Source organism: Prosopis cineraria, unplaced genomic scaffold (assembly GCF_029017545.1).
Source record: "Prosopis cineraria cultivar Desert tree isolate PC_DT_omini unplaced genomic scaffold, ASM2901754v1 PC6, whole genome shotgun sequence".
In the NCBI taxonomy this organism is placed as follows: domain Eukaryota; kingdom Viridiplantae; phylum Streptophyta; class Magnoliopsida; order Fabales; family Fabaceae; genus Prosopis; species Prosopis cineraria.
Genome location: NW_026555337.1, coordinates 24,144,068 through 24,166,057, shown reverse-complemented (window position 1 = coordinate 24,166,057; position 21,990 = coordinate 24,144,068). Strand labels below are relative to the sequence as shown.

The following is a 21,990-nucleotide window of genomic DNA, read 5'->3' as shown; positions in this document are numbered from 1 at the left end:
TTAGTGAAGTGTAAAATCAACTATTTATGCTATGAAAAAATGGCACCGTCAAGGAGATTCTTTTGTGTGAAAAGAGAAAAGAAAATTTTCCAGTCATATTATTCCAATAACTTGATGATTATTGATGTGGCCAAAAAGAAAAAGAATCTTATCATTTTTATTCATGCTCATTTATTTCCAGGTAAAGTTAGCTTATAAATCCTTGACATAAAGAAAGTGGCACAATGTCAATAATATCGTCTTAGTTAAAGTTAGAACGTTCATATAATTGCTTCCCCCAGTCCTATTTATAAGATATTTAAGATATTTTTCATGTATTTTAAGAAAAAAGTTATTATGTTGCTATATTTATTAAAAAATATTTCAATATTTCAATTATGTCCTTATTAATTAAAGGAAGATAATGAGTCACCTTATTATTTATACAAATGTTTTCTCATGTTAAGGGTATTTAGCAATGTTTGTTATTGTTTCCTTTTGATACTGATTTCAAGTTTGATCCTATTTATTTCAACTTTGATCCTATTAATTATACACACTTTAATAACAAACTTTCTCTCACCAACATTTAATTGAGGGTAAATGAGGAAACTTTTGATAAAAGATTAATGAAATGATTTGCAAATAGGATCAAAAAAGATTTTCTCTTTCTATATTATAAATAGAACCGGATGGAGTCCATGTTGCTTTCATTTTGGTTATTCGGTAGCTTATGGAAATATTTTCTTGTAAGAGTATTTTTTGGTTTGAGAATCAAGTTGTTAAAGTAACTTTGTAACCCATGAGAGGTTTTATAAATGAGAAAAGAACTATGAGATAATTCCCCCCCCCAATAGAGTTAAGGAAAAAAGAAGGAAATTCGAGAACCATGAAAAAAAAAATATTTTGTGAGATTTTATGATATTTGTATATTTTTATAAATAATCAGATTTTTTCAAAAGGCATATTTCTAATTATTTTAAGATGCTAAAAAAAATGTGTTGCAAAAGAATGTCATTAACAAGAGGAGATACACAAAAATATCATGAAATTTTAAATTTATCAAATAATAAACCAATTTTTATAAATAGAAGCCACCAATATATCATAAAATAAAAAAGTAACATTTTATTATTGCAACTAAACATAGAATGATTATTTACATTTGTATCAACAATAAAAAAAAAGAATGATTATTTACATTTCTTTGGATTGCATATAGGTATTATTACATTTGAGGCACGGTTGAGCACCAAACGTGGGCATCTCTTCTTACTGGAATTCGAACTATAGTTCATCATGTTGTAAGAGATTAACTTTTTTTGCTAGATCAAACCCCACTTGGTATCAATCATTTACTTTGCAGTCTTAAAAAAAAAAAAGGTCCTTAGAAAATAACAATGAGGATGATAAAAGCATATTCCATGCACCCACCGAAAAAGAAAAAAGAAAAAGAGAAATCAAATTCTAATCCGTCAAGAGCTTGATATTTGATAATCCCTAATTTCTGTGTTTATAATCTGCCAAAAACAATTTGATATGCCAAATGACAAGCCAAAGATATTTTTCCCTGCCTTCATGTTCCGGAAATTAAGAAAAGTTTAATAATAATTTATATTAATTAAATCTCTTTTAAACATAGTGGTAGCAATTTCGATTATTTTAGTTCAAAAATTGTTCTTTAATTATAATTTTGTGTATCTTTTAATTACTTGTTTGGAATAAAGAAATTTATTGGATATAAGAATAAGAAATGGCAATGTGTGTTTGGTTGGCAACAATTTGATAGAGGGAAAAACTTATATTCTTAACTTTATGTACTTAAGATGCTTGTTTCCAATTAAATCAAGACATATTAATCTTTTGTAGATTATTTAATTCATAACTAACTCTTGTTTTTTAATATTATTAACTCATTAAAATTCACTTATTTTAATTTGATTTGATAAAAGTATATTAAGTATTTAAGACTAAGTATCTAAGTCTTTCCCATTTTGTCATTTTGCTATACTTTACGTTTCGTCTTATCTTTCTATACTTTACGTTTTTAATCAAGTGAACTTGAATGTCTTAAGCGTAGAAAAAGGGGCACAATAATTCCAGTCTTACTTGAAATTATCTCCAAAATTTCTTATTCATTTTTTCTTTCTGTTCTCTTTCTCTTAATTTATGATTCTTTTTTTCTTCCTTTTTGTAGAAAACTTAATGGCTAAGATTTGAGCAATCTCATCGTTACCTCCCTTCGGTATAACTCATTTTCAATTGCGTTCTCCATAAAAACGAAAACGATGATAGTTTATTATATTGGCAAGAATTTGAAAAGTCCCCTTTGTTTTCTCACCATAAATATAAATGTTTTTATTAGATTCTCAATTTACGTTCTGTTTTTATTATCATTGATGAGCAGTGTTTATCAATCTCAAAGTGTATTATATATATAGCATGACCTAACCGTCCTCTTCAATCCAAAATGACCAACCTTTGGTTTCGTTTTTCCTCCTCCATGTTCTCAATGCTTTGCTGTCTCGTGGTCTGCCCAACTTTGTGTCACACCAATTTCACCAAAAATGATGAATTGGCACTTCTTGCTTTCAAATTTTCTGTGAGAGACCCGTTCAATCACTTGGCCAATTGGTCTAACTCTTCCTCCATTTGTGATTGGGTTGGGATTACTTGTGATGCTAATGGTGAGAGAATTAGTGTACTGAATCTTGCTGACATGAGTCTCATAGGCACCTTGCCCTCACAAGTGGGGAATTTGTCCTCCCTTGTTGAACTTGACCTTCATAGTAACAACTTTCATGGTGAGTTACCAAAGGAGTTGCAGCAGTTACACAAGTTGGAAATTCTCACCCTGAGCTATAATGAATTTGACGGAAAAATTCCAGCTTGGATTGGAAGTTTATATGCTCTTCAGCGCCTGAATTTTCGTAATAATAGTTTGGGGGTGTTATTCCCCACAAGTGTATCGAATTTGTCAAAGTTAGAGACATTGGATTGGACTTCTAATTTTATCCATGGATCCATTCCACTTGAGGTTGGAAGGCTTCAACATTTGAAGATTTTACTTATACAAGTGAACAATCTTTCTGGAAAAATACCTCCAACTATTTCTAGCTTATCCTAACTTGAGCGGATGTCTTTGTCATACAACTATTTAACAGGTATGTCTTTCATAGTATCATAAAAATTCATATTTCTCCAATCATGTCAAACAATTTTTTAGGTAGTAGTGGATTTGGATCTTCTTCATACTCTACCTCAATATATACATCCTCCTTGCCTAATCCCATTCATCCTCTTAATTATTTTTTTGATTTATTTATGCGAGATTGCTAATTATGATAAAATAAATAGATTATTCACTATTGTCATTTAAATAGTTTTGAAAATAAGTTCATAATACTTATTTATGATACTCATCAAATGAATAGTATATTTATTTTAATGTCATAATTAACAATTTGATACCATTAGATTAACCAAATGAATAATTAACTAGACGGATGGGATTTGGTTTGGAGGAATATTGCATTGAAGTGGGTATGGAGAGGATCCAAATCCGTAGTGGTGTGTCTTAGGATAAGCTATTTACAATAATTATTTATAATTTTAATTTTCTTGGGATACTGGAAACTTTGTCACTATGCTTTAAACACACAATATAGTGTATTATCACTCTATTAGTTTTCTTTACATCGTCAGCACCAGGTATTTTACGTGCTTTTTGTTAGTTTTTGTCCTTTCCATTTGGGTTCTTTGAGCCATAATACATAGACTAAAGTTGGGGGTAAAAGTTTGTCTAAATAAAATTTGGAAATTAAAATTAGGATACATGTCAATCTCTACAATGTGATTTATGTACGCACGCTCTTTGTAAAAAGCCAGTTTGACAATTGAAGCTCATTTGGTTTATTTATTTGGAAAGTAAATTTACATGTAGTGTGACAGAAGAGGACACGATTTTTTATGACATGTATGTATGTATGTATGTGTGTGTGTGTGTGTGTGTGTGTTATAATTATATAATTTAATTTGGTAAATCTAAGAAAAATATTGAAATTATAATTATAATCATAAAAATTATAATAAAAATATTCAAATTATATTTTATATTTTAACATATCAATATATATATCTATTGTAATCTTAATTTCCTTGAGAATTTAACCTGTTGAAAGCTTTCGAATATAAAGGGGTCAGAGAATTTCTGCTAGGTCTCTTGCAAGGAAATTTTCATTAAATTGTAAAGGATTTGAACGGAATCAAAAATTAAGTTTTTTTACTTCAATCCAATTTTAATAAAGGAAGGGTATTTTATTAAAAAATTATTTTAGTATATTATTTTTATTTTTAGTTCTATAAAAAATTATTGGGATTTATATAAAAAATTTCTAATTTTAAATTTAACTGTAATTAGGTACCATAGATGATAGACCCAACAATAATATCCCGAGAAACTTTTGAATTCAGGTATTGGTTTTCACTTAATCCACAAGACTCCTTTATCTTATCAACTTTAATTTTCTCATATTTTTGATTTAGTTTTGTAAGTCCTATATAATTAAAAAAATTAAATAAAACATATTTAAATAGTTTTTTCGACCCTCTTTAAATAGTCAAGTATACAAGTTTTTCAATTAGGATTGAAGCTATTTTTATCAACACAAATAATTTGAATTAAATGTTGGCCCGTAAATGTCGTTCAAGTGTAAGGGAGCTATACTTCCAATAGTTTATTAATTGTGGGGCCTATATCAATTTTATATTAAAAATTTATAAATCACTATAAATTTTCAGATTTAAATCTGAAAGATTTTAACTCTAAAGAAAGTATGCAATTCAAATAATCAACATTGGAATTTTGTTTGAATGAATTACATGGTGAATGAGGATGTGGTGTCTTTAATGCTAGATTAAGACAAGTGATCAGAAACTTGATATTCAACTCCATGCAAAACGGGTTCTTCTTTATGATTTATTTTATTTCCATTTTCTTTTAAATGCAAATTCAAGAGTTATTATATCTTGATCACAATAACTTTAAAAGAATGCATTCATAAAATTATTTTTGTTAGTTAGTTTTTTAATCATAATCATTTTATGTGAGCACTCATAATAATGCGGTTTTTTATTTTATTATCATATTGCAGGAGATATTCCCAAACAATCAGTGCTCTCACAAACCTAAAAATTATAAGCCTTGGTGTTAACATGTTGTCTGGCCAAATACCAAGAAGCATTGAAAACTTGACTATGCTTCAGGAATTATATCTCGATAACAACAACTTAGAAGGTCCTTTCAACAAATCATTATATATAACTTTTCATAAATTTTGTTTGTTATTATTGGTTCCATGATGAATGGTGCATTCCTCAATTGCATCTCTGTGATATTGTTTAGAAATATTATTTTGTTATAATTAACTCTTCTTTTGGCTTAAAAACGTAAGCGAGCATACAATATTGTTATTGATTCTATGAAGATTTTCAATTTCAACTCCATATCTTCCTATACGGGTATTTGAATTATCAAAGTTAGCACATTTTATGCATTATGCATGAAATCAACTTTCCAAAAGTATGCTTCATAGCTTATTCAAATTAACATTCCTGACAACATTAATGTTTGATCATTCTTTTATTGTTATTTTTCAATGATATATTGGTGATAATAATTTTTTTTTAATTTGAGAAAGATAAAATATTTGAATGTTCTTTGCAATCTTTTATTAGCTAGCAATGCAAATTTTTCACGTCACATGTTTTATAGAATTCCTTGCATAGTTACAATAAAACCAAGTAAAACTATTCAAATAATTACTATCTTGATATTTTACTCAATTCGCGGGTCGCCAAGTTTTTGTTAATGGTGTTCACATTTGGGACTTGGTTGTAATTATCCCAATATTACTTTCTTAATACTCCCTTCATTCAGTATTTTAAACCGAGTTACACCCCCAATATGTTAATTACTTGTATTTAAATGAATATTATTTTTTCATGTTTGTCATTGTTTAATAGGTTATCTCACTTAAAGGTGAAATGGTTGGTTGGTTTATTTATTAAGAGTATTTTTGAAAAAGAAAAACTCATCTATTATATATTGAAAAACTAAAAAATGCTTTATGCTTTTGAACATCCAGCCTCAGCAAAAATACCTTATATTTTTAAATGAAGGAAGTATATGACATTTTTAGTAATTCTCGTATACTTGGCACTTATATTCTGCAAATTAAAGACTTGTACAAGCTGCCATTTTAGCCAAAACATAACCTTTCTCTCATTTGCTTGCTTACTTGTAGGTTTAAAGTAAGCATATTATGTGTGTGAGATTTTTCTTTATATATAAATGATTATATAAAAATAACCCATTAATTATTGTTCTTTTAAGTGATGGCGCTAAGGACATGTGTCTAAAATGTAAATTTTGTTTTTGCCTGATGCATAAGAGGACATGCTAGCCATGTTTAGCCCTTCGTTCTATTTTGCCCACTCTTACGTCATCTACTATATTCTATTCACCTTTTATATCGGATATGTATGTCTTTCATTATATCAGATACATTCATCTTTTCTCCTAATCATTTTAAACAATTTTATAGATGTTAGCGTGTCTTAGGATAAGTTATTTACAATCTCCTATTCAACATTGATTTTGTTGGAAATGGTAAGGGGATATATATATTGATTATATATTTTAATTTTGTTGCATATTGGAAACATCGTCACTATGCTCTAGACACATGATAGTGTTGGGTTTTTGGGTGCACATGCATCGGAATAAAGTTAAAAATTTCCCAAAACCTCCAAAAGGATCCATCGGCTTTGCTAAAATTGAATAAGAGATGGTATAGAACTTCTCAATTTGTTTGAGAGATGCAATTTTGCAATCTCCATTTAGCAGCTCAAATGACAAGTGTTGCTCCTTGAATGAACACCCTCTACCAATATCCACACAAATGGGACCACGAACACAAACAATGTACTAGCTCCTTATGTGATGTTGAACAATACTTAGTCATTGATATCCAAAAGGCCACACATATTTTGGGTGTGTGACTTTAGTGAAAAATACCCTCTGCTTTACTGTCAAGTTTTTCTCTCTATATAGGTGGTTTTCAAGGTTTTAATCATTTGAAAAACCCAAGCCTCCTTATCTATATAAAGGTGGGCTTCTAAGTCTCATTGAAAAGCTCTAATTTAATTTAAATCACATATTTAAATTAAATAATATTATATATACGAATTTTATATATTAAATATATAAAATTCGTCCTCCACCCGCTTAAAAGGAGATATGATATTATTCTCTTATAAAATATCTGTTTGAAAAATTATGTATATCATATATACATTAATTTTCATCCACCGATATCTTTAATAGGATTTTATCATTTTATTTAGGATGTTCATTTTGAATTATGAACTCTTCCAAAGATATTATATTTCAAAATAAATCTTCTAAAGATTTTAATTCCTAAATTAAAATTAATATTATTATTCTCAATAATAATAGAAGATCTTCTATATTTTTTCTATTTCAAAAATAGAAAGCTTTTTAAATAAATGAGGACATTTTAAATTCATTGAATCTTAAATACTTTTAAAATTTAATAAATTTGGACATTTTAGTTCGTGTTAGACCATTCTTGTATGCAACTTTGTAGGCTCATATAATGTTGGCAATGGGACTAAAATACAAGAGCATGAGTCACATTTCATACTATCACATGACATCTAGATCAAGCATGAGACATGGAGACATCACTCTTGTATTGCTTAACCATACTTTCTCAATCTTGAAGTAAACTCACAAGACAAATGAAACTTATTTCATTTGAGCATGGTTATGCATTTCTTAGCCTTGCACATCAAGGGAGCTAAAGATATCTCTCTCATAATGAGAGGAACAAGTCCCATCTTGACTACTCATTTTCTCCACATGGATTCCACTATGCATGCTTACTCACAACCTTTATGATCACTAGTTAAAAGTGACTTTTGATCATGTCAAAACATACTATTTCTCATATAGGAATCTATGGTAATCTTAGGTCTTAGAGTTAAATGGCACAGTTATAGTGAGATATGCTTATGACCTAGTCCATGTAGCTATCTCATGATAGGTTGGTCTAGCACCTTGGCTTGCAACAAGTGCCTATGGTTTTAATTTGTATCTCCATACATAATTAACACAGAATCATCAATCAAAATCATACTAATCTCAAGTCATTATTATTCATTGACCAAGGACATTGAGACTAATTCTTTAATTATTCATAGATCCTTATTATAAAGAAAACATGCAAAACAATATAATGAATTCCTTTTATCAAATATAATGTCTCTATCCAATTGATTGGCCTATGGCACAATCTCCAGTAGATAGTGTGTTGCTAGATTTAATTTTCTTTGCACTGTCAGGAACAACATAACTATTTACATGCTTTTATTAGTTTTTGTCTTGTTCATTTGGGCTCTTGGAGCCATAATTAATGCAAGAGATATTTTTTTAAATGGTTTTTAAATTTATATGATTTTATACACCCTATATATTGTCAATCATCTCCAAGAAGTTATATTGTCTCACTTTAACAAATTTCTATGATGTTTTTATACATAAGCACTCATATCAGTGTTATCTTTTATGTTGATTAACATAGGGTATTTTAGTCCAATTTTTTTATTTTAAACATAATTACTATGATTAACCAACTTATAGAAATGGAGGGAGTATATTTGTTTGTTATATGTTATAGGATACTCCTTCCATTTCTATGTGTAAGAAAAACTATCACTTTTTATTTTTTTTTTATATAAGCAAAATTACCCAATAAGCATTTATTACACATTTCCTAAATCACCTCTCACAATTTACATTAACGAGAAATAATTAATGCATGCTTATGTTGATTAATATAGGGCATTTAGTCTAATTTTTTTTATTTTCAAACATAATTATTATAGTTAACCAACTTTTTTAAGCTGTGTGATACAAGTTTTTTTCTTATATATAGAAATGGAAGGAGTATATAATAGTAATTTGATTATCTTACTTTAGGGCCCTTAGCTATACACACTTAGGTTTGTGGCTTCAACAATTCCCAATATATGGAACAAATGTTCACATTTAGAAGAATTATTTAACCGTATATAGATAAGCATACCTAAGTATTACTACACAATAAATATATGTCAACAAGTGGCAATGCAATATTCCTATTAGATTATGTAACCACTCCTTGCTGCCACAATCACATAGCTAAAATATGTTGCTCTGTGTCCAATTTTGAGTTCCTTTAATTTTTTTTTGGAACTGTTTTGGCTTCCATAAAATATATTGTGCAATCATCATCTGCCCATGTGATGATTACACAAATTATTTGATTTATTCCCCTGTAGTTATGTTTTAAGTTTGTGTTTATATATATAGAAAAAGTATTATTAGTAGCAGTTCTACTACAATTGATTTAGAAGGATATGTCATATCTCCTTTCCTTTCTCATTCTCATTTACTGTTATTTTCCTTTATTTACTTTGCAGGAGATATTCCAAGAGGGTTCAATTATCTTCAAAATTTGAAGATTCTATCTTTAGATGGTAATGAGCTTTCTGGCCAAATAACATCAAATATCTTCAATATGTCAGAGTTACAAGAGATTGACTTAAGTTGGAATAATTTGTCAAAAAGTATTCCCTTTGATATATGTCATGGACTTCCAAAATTACAAGGGCTGTATCTTCAACATAATGAATTGTCCGGAACCCTGCCATCTAATTGGATACAATGCAAAGAGCTCCAAAACTTATATTTAGAAAACAACTTCTTCACAGGTGTGTGCTTCTCCACCATGTCAATTAATCTTCAATTTTAATTTGTTTGTAAATATATTTTAATTTCACTTTAATGATTTGTGATTGGTCATGGCCATAGAAGAAAAATAGAAAATATTTTTATATTTTCACTTAAATTAAATTCGACCTTTTCTAAAAAGTTGATAGAATTGCTCTTTGAAACCTTTTTAGAGAATTGTTTGGAATGCTATAATTTCGTGAACTCCTTTTCTTGTAATATCACATGTTTGTATAAATGCGTATTTAATTTTAAGATTATATAAAAGGCTTGTATTGTAATTTTGTGTGTGTTCTAGAACTTCTATCGTTATATAAGATTGATTCTTTTTAATTACCGTTTACAAACGCTGGTTAGGACTAGATACTTGTCAAAAGTATTCTGTTTGGAATGTTGGATAAAATGAACTATAAAAAAATATGTGGCTTTGCATATAGTTACGTTGTATTGCACAGACAATATATTTCAAATAGTGTCACTGCTTAATTGCTTTATATCAGACTATGTCACCACCAAGGGTTCACACGGTACAACAATAATATTTGTCTTTGCTTCCAGTATTGGTTTTCATTAATTAGTTGGTCAATCTAAATCCATCTATACCTAATGGTTTTTGATACATTATTATTGCTAGCATTCTAAATGTGAGACAGCGTTCAAATCTGTTTATATTTAATATTGAAGACATCAAGTGTTAATAAAATCATCATTGATTTTCTTGGTTCAAGTGTACTCCAATTTAACCTCTTTCTTATACATTGCACAGATCAATCTATTTGTCTAAAATAAATATTTTAACACATTGTCTTGAAAGATATATGTATTAATTGTATTTTGTTTTAGAAAGACAAATTAATAAAATTTCCTTTTACAATTAGTTGTAGAAAATAATTGTATTTTAGTTCAAAAAGAACTTGAGTTATTGTTAATTTTAATTGTGCTAGTTAGTATGTCTTCTCTTTTGGAGCATCCAAGTTTATTTTTCTTCAAATTATGATGTTCTAACTTTCTACTTCTTTTAGCAAATAATTTTCTTAGCATTACTAAGAACAGCATTGCATATTAATTTTCATTTTCAATTTTTGTTTTATTATATCATGTTTCAATAATTCTTTATGTATAAAAATAAGTCTTTGGTTATTCTTAAGGGAAAATGACAATTAGGGATCTGGAATTATTGAATTCCAAGAATGGATCATGATGGTCTTTACTCAAAATTAAAAAAATATATGAGTTTACAAAATTGCCCTCACATGGAAAATAATAAAAAAAGATATTTCTGAAATTACTATGATAGGTTTGGACTATTGTTAATCTTAGTTGAAAAAACCAAAATTCACACTTGGGAATGGGTTATTTCCCAATATAAAACAGAAATTCACTTGTGAAAATTTTAAAAGGCACTCATGAATATAAGATAGTTACTTGAAAATTCACTAAAATCACTCTAAATATGAACCCAATCTCTTGGAAAATTTTATGCTTATCAATATATAGGTAAACTACTTGAAAAAATTAAGAAAAGACACTACTGAAATTACTATCATGGGTTGAGACTATTATTAATCTTAATTAAAAAAACTAGAATCCCAAGTATTATGGGTTGGGACTACTAAAGTTACTATCATGGGTTAGGACTGTTGTTAATCTCATTCCCAAGTGTGGGTCCTGATTTTCCCAATGGAGATTAACCATAGCCCCAACCTATAATAGGAATTTCAGTTCTCAAAGGCAATTTTGTAAACTCATATATGTTTTCAATTTCAAGTAAGGACCATAGTCCACTATAGGGATTTCAATAATTCATGGTCCCTAATTGTAATTAATGATCTTATGAGGTCCTTAATTGTCATTTTCCCTATTTTTAAATTTTGTGATGCGAGCTTGGAGACTAGGACACGTCTTCTCGTTTGGAAAGACAAATGTTATGGAAGCAATTTTTTGAGAGAACGGAGATATGATGTTGATATCGAAGGAAAATTTTCAATTATTTCTACTTTTTGTTGTAAGCATCATTATAATTTTATGATTTTAATTAACATTGAAAACCTAATCACTTCGTCCAACAACTCATTATGCATTATTGTCATATTTTTCAAATGATTTTCTTTGCATCTTTAGAAACAATGACTACATTGCTAAGATTTTTTTCCTTTCATTTAGGATTTTTGAACCATAATGTAATAAGTATTTGTGAAGATCATCAATTCATCGAAATTAAATACTTATGTCAAACAAATATATTATATTGATTATGATTTGCTAAAAGTTATGATATATTATTATAGGTGATTGATCTAGAATATTGTCCCCTTAATTCTACAAGCAATTCATGCATAGACTCAGTGCATCACGCCAGCTGTGCTCCATCCAATAAAAGTGTGCCATTTTGATGGTTTTAAATATAAATTTATTTTGTCATTGATGATGATAGAGAGAGAAAATGCAAAAAATTAAAGAGGCACTCTATTTCAAAAATAAAATTATTAAAAAAATGACACAAAATTTTATTTGATTGAATTGACGCAATTTGATTGGATGGAGAACAAACAACGTGCAAGAATTTCTCCAATTATACATTGGCCAATATGGAAAGAAATATTGTAGGAGATACTCTAAACAATAATCATCCTACAAATATGAAAATTATTTACACCATAACATGTTAACTTGTCTTGCCTCATCATCGAAGAAGCATTGAAAACTTAACCATGCTTTCAAGAAGTCATATTGTGTTACTGTCATATTGTTCAAATGGTTTCAAATATATAAATATTTACCCCTCTAATACACTATATTCGATCTGCTCTTAAATGTAGAAACTAGTTGACTAATATATACATATATATATATATAAGTAACTTAATTAATTATCTATAAAAACTATATTTTATATTTTCTAAAATACATATCCTTTTAATAATTTACATTAGAATACTATAAACAAAGATTAATTATAAGAATCTAAGTATATGTGTGGTTTGGGAAAAAAAAATACATATGGGAGACAAAGAAAATTGAGATTTTATATTTAGAACAAAACAAATTCTCCAACTAGTTTTTACATTCAAGACAAGAGGAAGTATATCAAAAGCCAATGGCCATATTTTGAATTCCAGTTGTGTGGGTGGGTGGGGGTGTGTGTGTGTGTGTTTTTTTTTTTTTTGAAAGTGTTTTGGCTTCCATTTTTAAATATATGTCATTCTTCATGAGATGTGGGCAATTTTAGATGATATTGAGGCATTTATCTTTGCCCTATTTTTTGTTTGCATACTTAATAGCTTATATTGTTTGGCTTAAATCGCAAATTAGTCCCCAAACTATAGGTTCATAAACTTTAGGGACTCTAAACTCATTTTTGATATAACGTTCCCCTTCAACTTTTGAAAATGGTACAATATGGCTCTTAACTTTGACTATTAGTTGACAAAAAAATAACAGCAAAGGACCAAAAAATTAAGACAAGGACACAAAAATATAGAAAAGGGCCAAGAAAATTTTATTGATCCTTTTATATATATATATATATATATATATGATTTTTGATGTCCATTTCTATCATTTTTTGGTCAACTAATAGTTAAAATTAACTTTTGTTAATGATAGATGTTAGATTGCACCTTTTAAAAGTTGAAGGGAAATATTACGTAAAAAATGAGTTAAGGGTCCCAAATGTTTCTTGGACCTATAGTTTATAGGCCAATTTACTCTTTTACCCATATTGTTATCTAAGTTTTTATTTTTATTGTCACATTAAATGGTATCATTGTCAATTGGTGCTGTGAGTAAATTTCTTTTATATAATCATTTTATGTAGACATTTTACGAGTAGCTATTATTTGATCTGGAAAACTGCTTATGTGAGAAAAAAAAAAACTATAAGAAACAATAATAGAGAAATGATGTTGAATATCTAAAATTTATCAAAAAGGTTCATCTGAAATGAAAATTTTCAATTACTTTCTATAATATGCATGATTTACCATACATTGAGACTTTTATTATTATGTGATTTTTCTTTATCTGTGACATTGCTAGAAATACCCTTAACACTATAAGATACCTTCAACTAATGTGAACTTTATATCTTCGATATTTATAATTTTTTAGGCCATGCATTGACTAGACCATATAAACAAAATAGAGAATCTTCATTTTTTATTTTCATCTCAAAGAAATTCTTCTTTCACATATTATGTATTTCCCTTTTTATTCAATTTTTTCAATGAATTACATAGGAAGTAGCGGTTAAAATTTCTATGCATTTGAAAAGAAATAAAGCAAATTTATTACCCAAATTTCAAGTTCATTCTCTCATTTTAACACCTCCCGCATAAAATACATTAGAGAATCTGGATACATTTTTTATGCTTAGAAGCTCATTTAATTTGCAATATGTTTTTTTACTTGTTATGTTGCAGGAAATATTCCCTGGAGCATTGGAAACTTAACTAATCTGGAAGTGTTGAATCTTTATCAAAATAAATTGGAAGGTACACTCTCAGCAAATAATAAGTGCTCTTCCTTTTTTCTTTAATAAAATATTTTATGCATAAGCAATCAAATAGCGATGTTAGTACTTTTTGTTTCTTTGGTATATTGCAAGGTGCATTCCTAAAAAAAAATTGATGATGTCACATGGCATGTTTTGTTTTAAATTTAACTTTTAACAAGCTTTTTGGCTGCATATCAAAAGGTTAATTGGAAACATGAATATGTATGCTTCATGCAAGTGGGTTGCCTTTAACACCATAATTTATTTTAAATCCCCACTCAGCGTTTTTTTTTTTGGCCTTTTTGTACACAATCCTCAGAAATATCATAGAACAAATACAGTTTTTTAAAAATAATATAACTTGATACTAAATTATAAATTAGATCTATAGAATATTCTACTTTTGGTACTTAAATCCCACTATAAAATAGATGTGACTTATTCAATTTTTGTATAATTTTGTATTTTTTTAATTTTTATATGTTTTCTTGGAATTTTCATTTAATCTGAAAATGCAGAAGATAATTGCTCCACGAGCCTTTATGCTTTTTTATTCCTATATATTTCTCTATATATTTTATTGAGCTTTCTAAACTTTTTTAATCCTTTAATATTTTTTTGGTACAAAGCAAGCACAATTTTTTCTATTTAAAAAAAATATTTATCCATCTCCATTCCCCGACAAACATTATTCGTTAGTTTTTATGTATTATCAATACAACTACTTATCTTTTTAGTATGACTAAAATAATTGTGAACTTGTGTGGACCATCATCATTCAATTTTAAATATTTTTGAAGTCATGTGAAGATCAATAAAATATATATTGAAATATTAAATAATATATATATATATATATCGAAAAAGCCATATATTTCTTGTAGTTACATAGCATAGATTATTACGTGTTGAAAAATAAGTATAATATTTAAAATATTTAATTTATTATTCAAGTTATATAGTAAAAAATCTATAATTTTTTACGATCTATTTAGTTATATTATTTTTTCTGGCTATTGTGATATCATATTAAGAGTGTGTAATGTTAAATGCATATATAACCCAAAAAAGAAAAGAACAGAAAAATTGCATGCACTTCCACGTATCATGGGTTATATTTTTATTTATTATTTCAACAATTTAGATAGTTATCTACAAATTATAAATAATATTACTATTTTTCCTTTTCACATTGTTTTTCGTGAGTAATCACATACATCGTGTCTTTGTTAGAACACTACATGAAATATTTTGTAAGAAGTGGAGGATGTTTGAAGCAAAAAAATTATATTTTTTTTGTAATAAACTATAATGAAATAAAATAATAGAGGATTCGGCTGCACAATTTTTACTCGTCAACACACATAACAATCTTCTATATAATGAGTCGCTTCCAACAACTCATAATGCGTTAGTTTTCTTAGATTTTGTTCATATCATCTGGGACATTTTGACCATAATGCCAATAAATATTCTTGAAGAAATTATTGATACTTGAGATTTCAAAATTATGAACTTTTGAATGCCAGTAAGCTCTCTCATTGGGGATACAACCAATTAACTATGACAATTTATTGGAGTAGAAATTGTACTTCTTCAATTAGCCATAGTGTGTTCTTTTAGTTTTAATTTACATAATTTCTTTCAAGGTAAAGCTGTTATTATGTGTGTGTTTGGAACTTTTGATATATGCTATTTAATGTTCTTCTTCAACATTCATTTACCCCATTTTATTTAATATTAAACACAAGTATATCCTTAACATTTGGATTATAAACAAGAAAGCAAATGAAAATAATAATTGTGATATGGCCAAGAGGTGTATTTTAATTTATCGAAGTTAAATATATATATTGTGCGAAACAAATATACTGTATTGATTGATTTGCTAAAATTAGTTATAATATTATTATAGGTGATTGCTCCATAATATCCCCTTAATTCTACATAAGTGTATTTTTGCTATCATATATTGGAAGATATATTCTTAAAAATCAATCATCTTACAAATATGAGAAGTATAAATTTAACCACATGTCTTTAACTTGTCTTGCCACATCATCCAAAACGCATTGAAAACTTAACTATGGTTCAACAAATCATAATATTTTATTCCCATATTGTTCTAACAGTTTTCATGGCATTGCTTGAGATAACTTCTCTAAATGACATGTTAATTGTGAATACTTTCATGAGCCTATTTATTAAAGAAAAAAGAGAGGATCTAGTTTAATCTTCAAGGTCACGCGAACTTTCAGGTCATATACTAAGAGACATTGGAAACTTGACTAAACTTCAAGAGTTATATCTCAATGACAACAATTTCCAAGGTAATTTTTTTTCATCAAATTACATATGATATTCTAGGTACTCTGTCTGTGTTACTTTAATTTTCATATGCTCTACTATGAGCAACAACGCATTTTTCTTTCTTTCTTTGTTTTTTTTTAATTGTGTCCTCTTTTGGTGTATTTTTTGGATATTTCATCTTAGGATATGTTTCTAAAGGGATTGGTGATTGTCAACATTGGAAAATTACATACTTGAATTCTGATAAGCTTTGAAGCCAAATATCGTCAAAACCAAATATATAAGCAAAGTCTTTGCAGCACATGTTAAACATGTTTTTTCTTTTGGGAAAAAAAGCAAATAATCAACAACTCAATAGTATATATGTTAGTATCAATATTTTTTAAAATGGTTTTCTTTGTGCCATCCGAAAGAACCATATTTCCTTTTTCTTTATCATATAAAAGGAGATATCTATAAACAAACTTTGGAGATGTTCGAAAATTATAAAAATATGAGCTCAGATGCTAATAAGCTTTCAACAAAATCTTTAATAATATATGAGGGAAGTTGATTTTTTTTTTAATATCAATGACAGTAATTTGTGAGGATGCATGTCCTCAAATGTATCTAATGCATTTCCAAAATTTTAAAAGAACATTTATTGGATAAGGCTAGCACTCAAGAAGGGGTGAATTGGGTGTTCTTTGATATTTTCACAAACTTTTCCCAATCCAAAATAAAGTTTGAATCAAAACAGAATTTAAGACAAGGAGCTTTCTAAATTAGATGAGGTTAAGAAAATAAAAGCTTTGCACAAGAGATTTATACTGGTTCAACCCAACCACTTGGTCTACTTCTCATCCTCAACATTACATTTGAGATTTTCCACTACAATCACAAGTTTGAATGGGTGTTTGCCACTTCAACAAAACCACAAGGCTACACCACTCTTTATTTCAGTCAAACAAACACTTACAATTCACTTGGGATTTCAGAATAATTAAAAGCTTTCCAAGATAATAACTCTCAAAAAGAGTATAGATATGAATACAATGGAAGTTTATGAACCAAGTGAGAGCATTTTCACAAAACTTGAATGCAGTAGGTAAGAATTCAATATAATAACACTTAATACACAATTTGTTACCCACTCACTTAATTCTATTTATAGTTTAGGGTCATTATAACTATTAGGACACTCAAAAAGTGGTTTAGAGCTATTAGTGTCATGTAGAATAAAAGGAAAGATGAAAAAGCACTTTTTTCTACAAACTACATTAAATGCACTGTCAGAGTCTTAGACAAGCATGTGTGAGATTAAGACACATGTGTATTAGTTAAGGTAGAAAGGCTTGGTTCATTCTTTATTTAGTTCAAGCATGTGGTCATTCTAAGACAAGCATGTTTTAGGAGTTAGAACCACCTTGCTTCTTTTGTGAACTCAAACATGCATGGGTCAATACTAAGACAAGTACATATTTGATGTATAGTTAATATAGGCTAAGACAAGCTGGTTTGACCTATGAGATAAGAGAATTTTAGCTTTCTCAATTGAAAGACTCTCTAAGATAGATTGAAGAATTCTAAGTAAATGAACTAAGACAAGCATGTGTCAATCCTAAGACATGCGAGTTTTGGGTTAAGCATAATCTCAAGCTAAGTTATAGGAACTAGAACTTGCATGTGTTAATCCTTACTTGAGCATGAAATAGAACATATAGTCAAGTTCTTGATTGAACACTAGATCTTGCATGTGCTCATTATGAGACAAGCAAGTCCTACGCAAACTATTGTCGGAAGGACTTTTTACATTGATTATTTTATATTTTTTTATGTCAGTTATTGAGGGAAGTTAAAAAAAAAATGATGTGGAAAGTCTGTTTTCAACATCAGTTATTTAATTGATGTGGAAAAGACTTTCCACATCGATTATTTAGTTGACCTTTCACATTAGTTTTTTTTTTTACAAAAAACTGATGTTAATTGTTTTTGAACATTGATGTTCTATATAACTATTGTTGTAATTGTTTTTTTGTTTATCTATACATCCAAAACTTAAATTTGTAAATTTTACAGAATATAATAGCCAGCCAACATAATCAATGACTATACAACAAGTTGCAACTATACTAAATATATTTTTCTAAAATGACCTAACATAATAGTTTACCCATAGTAACTAACTAATTATTAATCTATATTTTTGTTCAACTAGAAAAACTAAAATTTTGTTCTCAACCTCTTCACTTTGAAAAGAACTCCTTGAGAAGTTGTTGAGCCAAAATATCTCGATTATTGTCAATCTCTTCTTCATTATAGGGTTCCAAATTATCAACAATCTAAAGAATATCTATCAACACATTACCATGGGAAACATATCAGTCAATAGTTCAGGCAACCAAGCAAAACTCGTATAGGTCCTCCCATATATTGCCTTCAAGTTGACCAATCTCAGCACACCTATCAAATATGTATACCTTTTACAACCCAGGTATAAAGACTTCTTTGCATCACTCTACAAACTCTCATAAGTATGTGCTCACAAAAAGGACTCCATTCCAACATCACAATCATATCCTATACTCTATCATCCTAGGCATTCACAACGACTTCTTTCTCTTAGGATATGGAACTCAATCCTTTGGCTTCACCATGCCATATCAATTTTCTATACCTTAGATTTATCCCACCACATAGCAAATACTCTCTTATTTCAACAATGCCTAGTAGACTCCCATTTAAACATTTCACACAAGGACAAAAATATAGTCCATTTTTACTAGGAACATTCCTTTTATCAAATTCAAGAAAATGTTCCACACCTTTCCAATATTCTTCACTTGTTCTCCTAGAACTCATGCAACTACGACCCATTGTTTAACCACCTAATTAATCAACATACAATCTGTTATATTTAAATTTTTCCTAAATTAATTTAAAATTTTTTGATAGAGTTTTCCCTTAAAATAAGGCACCACTTCGATCAAGTTCTACTCAAATCTATGCTAGTTGAAAATTTAAGTGAATCTAACAAATTTTTAAAGATATAACAATTCAATAAAAAACATGAATAAAAATTATGACTAAATTATATACCTTGTTAGTTTCAAGCATATTTTTTCATTAATATAAATATTACCAAAAAATTTTAGCAGAGTTTTCCCTTAAAATAGGACATTTCAAAATTTCAACAATCACAAAATTCTATCTAGCAATAATTTGAAACATAACAATTCTCAAACCTTAACAAGAATAAAAAAAATTCATCACAATAAATTTAATCCCTCTAATAAAAGAATCTAAAAATCCCAACATTTTAGAGAAATAAAATAATTATAAAAAATAAATAAATACAATTTCAATAAAAAAACATACAGAAAAAATAGTAAAAATTCATGTCTATAAAAAATATGTATGAGACTTACTTGGAGTCTATATGAGAAGAAAATGCAACTCCCAAAACTCACTTGAGGTAATACACTATAATGGAAGAGAAAGAAGTAGCAACTTCCGATTGGAAAATTGAATCTCAAGAAGTGTTGGATTGGAAGGCGCAGCTGAAAATTTAAAAAAAAATTAAAATCTCAATCACGATCGTGTACCAATCAAATTCGTTTAAGTCAAGGTAGATAAAAGAATTATCTTTTAAATGTCACACTTCTTTGGCTTCCTTTGGACCTTATGAGTTGACAATACAAATCTGCTCCCCTTACTAGTATTCACACAAATAGCTTACTAAGACGAACAGCGTGCTAACGCTTCTAATATCTAATGTCCGTATGTGCAGAACCATTGGATGATCTAATCTTCTAGCCTTAGATAATCATTCTCTTTCTAGAGTATTTTTGTGGCTCTTAAAATTTTATCGTCAAGTGACTTTTAATTTTGAAGCTCGACCCTTCTCTAATATAGATTAGATTTTTGGTCTTCCCTTATGAATTTTTGAAAATAATCATAATTATTTTAAAAATCATATCTTGAACCAGCAAAAATAAAATTTAATTTATCTCATAAATTCAATTTATGATATCATATCTTATTTGAATTTATTTTATAAATTCAATTACAAAACTATATGATATCTTCTCATATCATGTTAGTTATTAAATTTAATCTATTATATAAAATTAAATTTAAAAATAACACAATATAATATAATGTATAATGTATAATGTATCTATATATATTAGACATATATACAAACACAAATATATATATATATATTCAAGTGTATATATATGTATATCTATTTACCAAATAAATATTCAAATACATACACATACACATAAAATTCATTTACCCTAAATAAAACATTGCATTCATTGAATCTAAACACATTTATGATTCAATGAACTTAGACATTATAGCTCAACTTGGACTATTCTTATGTGCGACCTTGTAGACCCATATGAAGATGGCAGCAGACCAATAACACTATTAGCCCACAAGTCACAAGTAGTCTTTAGCAAGACATTATGACTACCCAATTCATATAGGGATCAATGATCTGATATAACCTATCATATAACCATATCATATTCCATTTGTCACATGATATTTTGGTCAAGTGTGTGACATTAAATTATCATTCTCCTTTACTTGACCATTACTTTCTCAATTTATGAGTGGATTGTTTATAGCAATGAAAACCCCCTTTTCATTGTAGTATGACCATACATTTTCTCAATCTTACTCATTGAGGGGCCTGGTAATATCTCTCAATTAATGTGAAGGACAAATTCCATCTTGACCACTCATATTTCTCTACATGAATATCACTAAACTCAATTATAACCTTTATGATCACCAAGTTAATGGTTAATTTTGACTAGGTCAAAATTCAATGGTCATCATGTAGGAATCCATGATGATCTCAAGTCAAAGGCCTTAATGGCAAGGTTACATATGAGATAAATTTATGACTTGTACCATGTAGCTGTCATAGCGGATCGATCAAACCCCTTATACCCTTTCAAGTGCCTACGACTTTGATTTATATCTATATAATTAATCAAAGTCATACTAGTCTTGTTTCATCTATAATCCATCATAGATGACCGACCAGGGATATTTAGGACAATCACTATAGTTTGTCTAAGGATATAGTCATCATAGTGAACATGCAATTAATATAATAACAAAAGAGAAATTCATTAAATAACAATGTTCATAATACAATGATTGGTCCTAAGGCACAATTTTCAATAAAAAGTTTTACTCATAATGGAAGAAAGAAGAAAGAAAATGGAGACTCTAAATAAAATTAAAAAAAAAACTTGACCCACAAAGATAGAAGAAGAAAATAGACCTCAAAAGCTCTAAAATGACATTAATGGCGATAACAAAAAACTCAACGGTGATGGTGGTG

General features: G+C 28.3%; 1 protein-coding gene across 1 annotated transcript; it reads left to right on the top strand.

Annotated features, from left to right (window-relative positions):
• Nucleotides 1-2,449: 2,449 nt before the first annotated feature.
• On the top strand, nt 2,450-3,106 carry LOC129314017 (receptor-like protein 35). The gene has a single exon (XM_054957397.1). The coding sequence runs from the start codon at nt 2,450-2,452 to the stop codon at nt 3,104-3,106; it is 657 nt and encodes a 218-aa protein (XP_054813372.1).
• The last annotated feature ends 18,884 nt before the right edge of the window (nt 3,107-21,990 follow it).